Below are 9,930 nucleotides of genomic sequence, written 5' to 3'. Positions count from 1 at the left end.
CCCAGAGTGGGGAATCAGAGAGGACTCTTGAACGGGTGCCACTTATTCACAGCGGGGGCCTGGGGGCTGCGGTGGGTCACGCTGGGAGCAGTTCAAACTCCCTTTTGTTTCTGCTTTTAAAATGACTTCTGGGGGCACCTGGGTGGCTCTGTCGGTTGAGCATCTGACTGCTGATTGTGGCTCAGGTCATGATAGCGGGGTCATAGGATCAAGCCCCACATTGGGCTCTGCACTGAGCATGGAGCCTGCTTAAGATTCTCTCCCTCCCTCTCTCTCTATCTATCTCTCTGTTCCTCCCCTGATCTCACACACACACACACCCTCTCTCTAAAATAAAAATTAAAAAAAATAAAATGACTTCCAGGATGCATAATAATTTCTCCATTTGTGTCCCGATCGCTGTCTCTATCTCATTTTAGGTCTCTCTGTGTAGCTCTCTGTGTCTCTGTCTCTCTTCATCTCCTCTGTGTCTCTCTCTCTGCTTTTATCTCTTCTCCCACTTCTCTCTCCCTCTTCCTCTCGGTCTCCTTGGCTCTGTGACTTCAGTTCTCACTCTTGGTGCAGTCTCTCTGCTCACCTCTGTCTCTCTTTGTCTCTGTCCCTGTCCATCCCCCAGGCCAGCCTGGGTTCTGAGCCACAGAGCCCTGCTCCTGGGCTTGCACTCCAAACCACTTCCCCCCGCCAGGCTGGACACACCTCCACTGCCTGACTCCCCCGCAGCTCTGTCCTGGACCCATCCTCAAATAAGCGGGGGTCACTTCTGCCTGACCTTGGCCAGGACAGGGCATAAGAGAGGCCACGAAACAGGGACAGAGGGGCATGATGATGTCCACTTCTTATCTCTCCTTTCAGCTGCCCAGGCCTATGTCCCAGCACTGGCCCCATCCCAGCTCCTGCCACCATCCAGACCGTAGTCACATCTGGGCAGCCGTGAGACCTGCACCCACCCTGCACCCCCACCTCTTCCTGGCCTCCTCTGTGAGCCTCTGGTCCCAGGAGCAGCGCAGGGGCGGGGGCTGTATGCCACCAGGAGACTGAACACAAGCAGATAAATTGAGATGGAGCCAGAGAACCAGACAGGCACCAAGAAAGAGCGAGTGACACAGAGAGACACAGACATTCATGCTGCGTCATCACCACCGTCTGTCGCCCAACCTCTCATCAGCACTGTCCACACCTGCTCCTTAGGTGACGTCACCCAAGCCCATGGCTCTAAACACCACCTTTCCCCTCTGACGCCCTACTGCTCTCGCCAGCGCTGACCTCCGCCTGCACCTCAGGCTGCCCATGCACCCAACCGCTTGGCTCCGCACGGCCCCCCCAGCTCAGCCCTCGCCCCACATCCCCTTATCCGCACCCAGGGCACCTGGGTGGCTCAGTCAGTTAAACCCTTACCCGCACCCACAAATGATACCACAAGTGGTCGGACCAAGCCTCGGAGACGCCCTCTCCCCTCCCTCCGCACTTCCCACCCGTTGGTAGCTATGTTGACTCTCCCTCCAGATGAGCCCTGTGTCCATGCGGTCCTCTTCTCTCCCCCCTCCCCACCCCCCCACCACAGCACCGCCCGCCTGGCTGCTGCCTCCGTGTTGTGTCTGCCCCTCTCTCACCCTGCAGTCATCCATTCTCCACGCAGGACGTGTCTTAGAAGTAAATCAGATCACGTCACTCCCTCTACCCCTGGACTTAAAATCCATTGCCCTTAGAATAAACCCAAATTTCTTCCCCAGCACTTAACCCCCTGCACAACCTGCGGTGTGCCTTCTTGCTCTGCCTCACATGCACCAAGTTCTCTGTTTCCTGAAAGGCTTACACGGCATGGTGGCTGTCAATCCAAAGGGTCCTGCTTCTGTCTCCCCAACCACCGTCTTGTCTGCAGAAAGTCCCCCCTTCCTGTCCCCATCAGTCTACCGTCACCTGCGTTCTCTGCACACACGTGACTGCCGGATGTTTCCTCGTTGTTTTCCTGTTTGTCCATCTCCCCCACTGGGATGTGAGCCCCATGAGCACCAGAATTTGCTCGCTCCTTCCTGCATCTCCAGTTGGGACAGCAGCGGCTCAGAGCACAGCAGGTGCCTAATTGCTCTTTGTGGAGCGAGGGCTTCATCTTGCTCCCGCTTACAGGGCACCTAGGATGTGCCTGACACCGTGCCAAGGCACCTTCCCTGCACAACCTCCTTGGATATATTTTGGGAGTGAGGGATAACAGCCCCCTGTTTCCAGATGGGAAAATGGAGGCTTAGAGCGATGCGGTCACCCCCAGGGTTTCAAAGGTAAACCCTGACGCAGACTGGATTTGAACCCAAGACGGTTTGCTGGGGAAGCACAGCAGGGAGGAGAGAGAGAGTTAGTAAGAGAGAAAATAAAAGAACGTGAGAAAGAATAAGAACACGAGGGAGAGAGAGAACCAAGAAAAAGTGGGGTTCTGAGTCCAGGGTGTCCTCGCTGGGTTGCTGCTTCCAGTCCTTAGAGCCCCCTGACCTCAGCCTGGCACCAGGGCAGCCCCGAGAGCTCTGAGAGGAAAACCGGCAGCACCTGACCCCAGGAATGTGTCCCCAGGGGGCAGGCCAGCCCAGCTGGGGATGCTTATAAGTCCCACGGGGGCCCCTCCACGAGGCAGCAGGCGGAGCACAGCCCAGCGCAGGAGCCCGGAGCCCGGAGGCAGCAAGGCCAGCTTCCTGGGGTGTCCGCCCCGCCCACCGGCCCCGGGAGCGCAGGCTCCCGGCTGCCTCTGGTCACTGGAAATCTCAGCCTCTCGGTCCTGGGTCCCCAGGTCTCTCACTCCCTCTCTAGTTAGGGATGTCTCTTCATTTCTCTCTCTGGCTCTGCTCTGTTTTTCTGTCTCTCTGAATGTCTCTGGCCCTCAGTTTGTCTCTGATTATCTCTCGAAAGTGTTCTGTCTCAGTCCCAGGTCCGACCCTCGGCCAGGTCTCTGTGCTCCTAGTCTCCCGGTTTAGAGACAGAGAGACACTTCCTCCGTCCCTTCCTCTCCACCTAATTCTCTCTCTTTCCATTTCTCTCTCCCTCTTTCTCTCTCCCTCTCTTAACCTCTCTAGGTTCTGGGCTCTGGGCTTGGATCTCAAACCTAGGATGTGATGTGTGTGTTGGAGGGCAGGGGTGGCATACATAGGTTAACCAATATATCCTTAAGGGGACAGAAAGAGGGAGACAGAGAAGGTGGAGGGATTTGGGCTATTAAGGCCCCCAGACTCACCAGAGACTGACCCTCCTGCCCAGGTGCTGCCGCAATGATCACAGCAGGAAGCCCCTGGAGCTGGGTCCTGGGGTACCTCATCCTCCGTGTCACAGGTATCTGAGTGTGTGATGTGTGTCACTGTCCGTGCCTGAGGGCACAGTGTTCGTTACTGGGCGGGTGTGACTCAGTGTCCTCTTGGGCATGACTGAAGCTGCCTGTGTGACAGTGGTGTGTGAGCCTTGCTCTCTGGTTACACACGTGATTCCATGTATCAGAAGGAGTTACAGTGTGTGCTCTGCGTGTGTGTGGTTTTGCACACCTCTGTGTGCGACACAGTGTGATGGGCTGTGTGGTCAAACCCACGAGAGTCAGTGTGTTACTGGGTGAAGGCTTCTGAGTCTGTGCCTCCACACATTGTGCGGAGTGACAACGGGAGTCGATGCTGTGAGGACATGGGAAGCCCAGCCTGATCCTAACAGGGAGGTCGTGCTTCCGGGATTGTCGGGAATCTATGCCTACTTCCTGGGTCTCTGATCCACGGACTCCCAGGGACCCAGGTCTCGGGGCGACGTGATGGGGTTTTTGTGTGAGCCGGCTTGTTGCTGGCGCTACTGTGAGGAGGCTGAGGGGGTGACTCCGAGGGCCACCAAGAGCGACACTGCTTCCTTGAGCGTCTGGCTGTGGCATCTTTGTCGCTGCACCCTATATGAGGGGTTCTGCTCGCGCCTGCGGACTGTGGCCCGGGTACTGCACGAAGCTGATGTGATGCTGGTCGGGGAGAGGCAGGGAGGGAGGGAGCGACAGATGGAGATGGCACGGGGGTCTTGGAGATGGGTGTGACCGGCTCAAAAGCTAAAACTCCCCAGGAAGACAGCCCCCTCTCCTCTCCGGTGATCTCCGCTTCCGGAGTCGTATCCCACCCCCAATAAACCTGATCTGGCTCATAAAATCTCTGCACCAGGACCCCGCCCCCTGAACCTGTCTCCGCATTCCTGACACCATCCCTAGGAGCCCAGACTCTGTCCTCAGGATCCCAGATTCCAGCCTTGAGGTGTTGGCCACGCCCCTGAGCCATATCCCCGCCCCGCGGCGCTGGCCACGCCCCCACACTGTGACTCCGCCCCCAAGAGCTCTAGTCCTGACTTTTGAGCCTGCCCCCCAACCCGGCCCACGCCCCTGCATCGATCTTTGCGTTTAGGACTCCTGGTTCCACCCTGGGACCGCCCCAGTCCGGACTATACCTTGGAAGCCCTGGCCACGCCCCTAGTCCCAGGCCACGCCCTTAGGAGCCCGGTTTCAACCCGAGCCAGCCCCGTCCCTGATCCGCCCACAGGAGCCCAGGCCTCAGGCGGCGGCAGCCACATCATAAACGGCGAGGACTGCATCCCTCACTCGCAGCCCTGGCAGGCGGCACTGTTCACCGAAGACCAGTTCTTCTGCGGGGGCGTCCTGGTGCATCCGCAGTGGGTGCTGTCAGCCGCACACTGCTTCCAGAAGTGAGTGCTGGGCGGGGAGGGGGGGTGGAGTCGAGGGTCTGGCGGGGGCGGAGTGGCGGGGGGGTGGGGCCTGGAGGTAACTTTAGCTCAGCGTCGGTGCTAAGAGTGGAAAGCTCTGTAAGGCAAGACTCGGCAAGGAAAGTGGGGGCCGTTGCCTTGGAAAGACTCAGGCAGCCCAGGAGCGAAATCCCAGCTCAGCAGCTGCTGAGTCACTAGTGAATTAAGACCAATTCTTGTCGCTGGATAAATTGGTTGTGTGGGTGAGGATTTGAGATCACAGATGGGTAGCTCCAGGCGCCGTGCTTAGCGAGGAGGATGGGGTTGGGAGGGAAGGGGGTGGAGATGCGGTTTGTGGAGGTAACGGTGTCGTTGTCACAAAACTAATCTGTCCCCCCATGGCCCTCAGGTCCTACACCATCGGGCTGGGGCTGCACAGCCTCGAGGCCAGCCAAGAACCAGGAAGCCTGATGATGGAGGCCAGCTTCTCCATACAGCATCCAGAATACAACAAACCTTTCATTGCCAATGACCTCATGCTCATCAAGCTGAAAGCGTCGGTGGCCGGGTCGGACGCCATCCAGAACATCAGCATCGCCTCCCAGTGCCCGACCGCTGGGGATTCTTGCCTCGTTTCTGGCTGGGGTCAGCTGATGAATGGTGAGCTCATGAAGTGTGTGTCCAGCGCCCTCTCTGAAGGGTCCTCCTCCGGCCAGAGGGGCTGACCCGGGGCCCTGCGTCGCAGGGAGGCTGCCCCAAGTGCTCCAGTGCGTGAATATCTCGGTGGTGCCCGAGGACGTCTGCAGTGAGTTCTACGCCCCCGTGTTCCACCACAGCATGTTCTGTGCGGGCGGAGGACCGGACCGGAAAGACTCCTGCCACGTGAGAGATGGGGGAGAGGGGAAGGGGGGGCGATGGAGAAGGGGGGAGGCAGGGACACACAGGGGCACGTGGGGAGAAACAGAAGCGCGGAGATGGATGGAGAGACAGAGATATAGACCTGAGAGTAGAGAAACAAAGAAAGAGAATGAGAAATAGAGACAGAGATAGAGGCACACAGACACACAGACAAAGAAGCACCTCGGATAGAAACAGAGAGAAACAGAGACATAGACTCATAGAGATGAAATGCAAAGAGAAAGAGGAGATTTTTAAAATCCAGAATATGCAAAGAGATACAGAGAGGCATAGAGACTCTGGGAGTCAGAGGCGGAACAGCAAGCTATGGGGGAGATTTAAACAACAACAACAGAATAACAACAAACCTAGGAGAATCTAGTCGCTGTTGGGATCTAGGGGAGCAGAATTCCCAAGGTCAGGGCTCTGGGAGGGACCCTGAGGTGTGTGTTCCTATCTTTTATTTTCCTATCTTAGTCTCTTGGTATCATTTGGTTCCTTTCTGACCTCAATATGTCTCCACCTCTCTGTGTTTTGGATTCTCCCTCTCTCTCCAACAACAGGGTGACTCTGGGGGGCCCCTGGTCTGCAACGGGGCCCTTCAGGGCCTCGTGTCTTTTGGACAAGTCCAGTGTGGCCAACCCCATGTGCCAGGCGTCTACACCAACCTCTGCAAGTTCACTGACTGGATACAGAAAACCATTCGGGACAGTTAACTTCTGGGACTTGGACCCAAGAAACTCAACCCCCAATTATATGCTGCAGAAGAATTCAAGAATCTGGGGTCCCAGTGCCTTCCTCCCTCAGACCCCAGGAGTCTAGATTCCCAGCCCCCTCCTCCCTTAGCCCCAGGAATCCTTTTCCTGTACCCAGTGCCCCCTAGTGGCACAGTGTTGACCCAGCCTTACCAGCAGCAGAGAAAGTTGGTTTTTCACTTTTGTCCCTTTCTCTTAAGCCCAAAAATAAAGTCTAATAGAAACACAGGCTCTGTTTGGACTGTCCTCCTTGTGTCCATTCCCATTCAAAGGATTCTAGCAAATAGCTTCTCCTCCTTGGGCCTCAGTTTCCCCCAGGAGGGCCATTAGATTCCCAAAGAAGGAGGTATGCTTGAAAGTTTATGAGAAACTGATTGACTCCATGGATGTTATCCAACTTCAAAAAGTCAAGTCAGCAAATGGCAAATTAATGAGGTTTTTTTCTTTCTTAGTTTATTTAGCTTTGGTTGACTTATTTTGGTTTCATCTTCCTAAGTGCATTTTAAGAAGTTTTCATTTGTATCTGCTTCAGGACCCTGCGGCTGACTCTAGGAGATGGCGGGAAGAAATGGACACTGAGGGAAGAGATGGGGGGAGACTGAGGGCCCAAGGATATAAGGAATTGTTATCATATTCTTGACTGATAAATTATATTAATAAGAACACACTACTAAGAATTTGTATTCAAGAACATATTCAAAAATATAGTATTTGGGAATCTATTCATCTGGAGATATTCCTCAAAATATATAGCGTAAGGAGTAAAATAACTAAAAGTGAAAAAAAAACATCCCCACTCATTGAAAAAGATTTAAAAATGCCTCTTAGGGGCTCCTGGTGACTCAGTCAGTTGAGCCTCCAACTCTTGGTTTCGGCTTGGGTCAGGATCCCAAGGCTTGCATCAAGCCCCATGTTGGGCTCTGCACTGAGCATGGAGCCTGCTTAAGATTCTCCCTCTCTCCCTCTCTCCCTCTCTTTCTCTCTCTCTCTCTCTCTCTCTCTCTCTCTCTCTCTCTCTCTCCCTCTGCCCTTCTCCCTGCTCACATGCTCTCTCTCTCTCTCTCTCTCTCTCTCTCTAGAAAATAAAATTAATAAAATAAACAGGGCTCTTAGGAAATAAAAGAATGGGGTACCTGGCTGGCTCAGTTGGTAGAGCATGAGATTCTTGATCTCAGTGTTATGAGTTTGAGCCCCACATTGGACATGGAGCCTAAGAAAGCCAAAGAGAGCAAGAAGAGCAGGAGACAGAGAGAGAGAGAGAGAGAGAGAGAGAGAGAGAGAGAGAGAGAGAGAGAGAGAAGGAAGGAAGGAAGGAAGGAAGGAAGGAAGGAAGGAAGGAAGGAAGGGAGGAAGGGAGGGGGGAAGGAAATAGAATAAACGAGATACAAGTGAATAAGGACATATATGATCTGAACAATAAGATTAATAAACCTTATTTAGGAGCATCTGGGTGACTCAGTCAGTTAAGCTTTGGACTTCAGCTCAAGTCATGATCTCGTGAATTCATAAGTTCAAGCCCCAGGCAGGGCTCTGTGCCAACAGCTCAAACCCTGGAGCCTGCTTCAGATTTTGTGTCTCCCTTTCTCTCTGCCCCTGTCCCCACTCTCAAAAATAAGTAAACATTTTTTTAAACTTTATTTAATGGTTACACTGCACCTAGTATCTGAAGAATATACAATCCTTCCAAAACACACACATCTACCAGAATGGCTAAAATTAAAAAGAATTGGGGCGCCTGGGTGGCTCAGTCAGTTAAGCCTCGGACTTCGGCTCAGGTCAGATCTCATGTTCGTGGGTTCGAGCCCCGCATCAGGCTCTGTGCTTACAGCTAGCTCAGAGCCATGAGCCTGCTTCTGGTTCTGTGTCTCCTTCTCTCTCTGCCCCTGCCCCTCTCATGCTTTGTCTCTCTCTGTATCAAAAATAAATAAAACATTTAAAAAATTAAAAATTAAATTAAATTAAAAAGAGTCACAGGACCAAGTGTTGGTTAATGTGGAGAGTAACTGTAACTCTCATATGTTGATGAGGGGGTGTAAATGGTACAACTGCTTTGGAAAACAGTTGGGCAGTTTCTGAAAAAGATGAGCTACCCCTAGCTCCACCCCTAGGTATTTATGTAAAAGCAATGAAAAAAAAAACAGACTTGCCAAGAATGCTCATAGACGCTTTCCTCGTAATAGCCTATTTGGAAACAGCCCAAATGCCTGTGGAAGGGTGAATGGACACCCTGGCATCTTCGTTCAGTAAAATGCTACTCAGTAAAATACCCAACAGCGTAGGTGCATCTCAAAGTCATTATGCTGAGCGAAGGAAGGCAGACACAAAATACTACACATTGTGTGATTCCTTGTATAGATGAAATCCTCCAACAGACGAAACTAATCATGGGATGGAAAGGAGGAATAGATGTGGAAATGGTGGGAAGCGACGTGAGAGAACTTTATGAGGTGATGGAAATTTTCTAGAACTTAACAGGAGTGAGGCCTACAAGGGTCACGCATTTGTCAAAACTCATTGAACTGTATATACTTGAAACCTGGATATTACACTCTAGATACGTCAATTTAAAAAATTATACCTCAATAAAAAGAATTATACCTTTGTAAAAAACTTGACACAGCATTTACGAAAAGTGACCAGAGACTGAGCTATGAAGCAAGTCTCAACTCTCAAGTTTCAAAGTTATAATATACAGAGTATGTTGTCTGACCACAAGGTAATTACAGGGAAATCATGACAAAATGATTATGCCGAAAGTCCCCACATGTTTTGATTTTTGAAATATGCTTCTAAATAACCCACAGCTTGGGGCGCCTGGGCGGCTCAGTTGGTTGAGTGTCTGCTTGGTCCGTGGGTTTGAGCCCCGTGTCAGGCTCTGTGCAGACAGCTCAGAGCCTGGAGCCTGCTTCCGATTCTGTGTCTCCCTCTCTCTCTGCCCCTCCCCTGCTCGCACTCTGTCTCTCCCTCAGAGATAAATAAACATTAAAAAAAATGTCAAGGGGCTTCTGGGTGCCTCATTCAGTTAAGCATCTGACTTTGGCTCAGATCACGATCTCACGGTTCCTGAGTTCAAGCCCCTCTGTGAGTTGTCTGTACAGAGCCTGGAGCCTGCTTCCAATTCTGTGTCTCCTTCTCTCTCTGCTCCCCCTCCCCCAGCTCACGCTCTGTCTCTGTCTCTCAAAAATAAATAAGTGTTAAAAAAAAATAAAAATTTAAAAAATTAAAAAAAAGAAATGTCTAAAGAAACCACAGCTCAAACAAGAAAACATAATGGAAGTTAGAAACGATTTTGAATTGCATGACAAGGAAAATATAACATGATAAAATATAGAGGATAGCCATGAAATAGTAGAAATAATGTGTATTAGTTCCAAACAAGCAGAAAGAGGAAAACCAAGTAAGAGGGGGGAACCCCACAAAATCATATGATCTCTGAAAGGTAGGAGAGAGACACAGAGAAAACAAGACAAATAGTAATTTAAAAGTAAGATAATGGGGCGCCTGGGTGGCTCAGTCGGTTAAGCCTCGGACTTTGGCTCAGGTCAGATCTCACATTCGTGGGTTCAAGCCCCGCATCAGGCTCTGTGCT

The 9,930-nt window shown here is 52.0% G+C and overlaps 1 protein-coding gene across 1 annotated transcript; it reads left to right on the top strand.

The window, feature by feature from the left end:
* The first annotated feature begins 3,248 nt into the window (after positions 1-3,248).
* On the top strand, positions 3,249-6,572 carry KLK4 (kallikrein related peptidase 4). Its single transcript, XM_029926468.1, has 5 exons — positions 3,249-3,309; positions 4,530-4,692; positions 5,099-5,349; positions 5,435-5,571; positions 6,150-6,572. Exons 1-5 carry the CDS (start codon positions 3,249-3,251, stop codon positions 6,300-6,302), a joined length of 765 nt encoding a protein of 254 aa, XP_029782328.1. The 3' UTR covers positions 6,303-6,572.
* The last annotated feature ends 3,358 nt before the right edge of the window (positions 6,573-9,930 follow it).

The sequence above is a fragment of the Suricata suricatta genome, chromosome 16 (assembly GCF_006229205.1).
Source record: "Suricata suricatta isolate VVHF042 chromosome 16, meerkat_22Aug2017_6uvM2_HiC, whole genome shotgun sequence".
NCBI lineage: Eukaryota > Metazoa > Chordata > Mammalia > Carnivora > Herpestidae > Suricata > Suricata suricatta.
The sequence above is the reverse complement of the archived record's forward strand: the minus strand, read 5'-3'. Positions and strand labels throughout refer to the sequence as shown.

Bases quoted from the DNA above. Each gene is read 5' to 3' on its own strand.
- KLK4 (XM_029926468.1), top strand. From the start codon at position 3,249: ATGATCACAGCAGGAAGCCCCTGGAGCTGGGTCCTGGGGTACCTCATC. The intron at 3,310-4,529 runs GTATCTGAGTGT...ATCCGCCCACAG, and splicing joins CCTCATCCTCCGTGTCACAG to GAGCCCAGGCCTCAGGCGGC. The intron at 5,572-6,149 runs GTGAGAGATGGG...CTCCAACAACAG, and splicing joins ACCGGAAAGACTCCTGCCAC to GGTGACTCTGGGGGGCCCCT.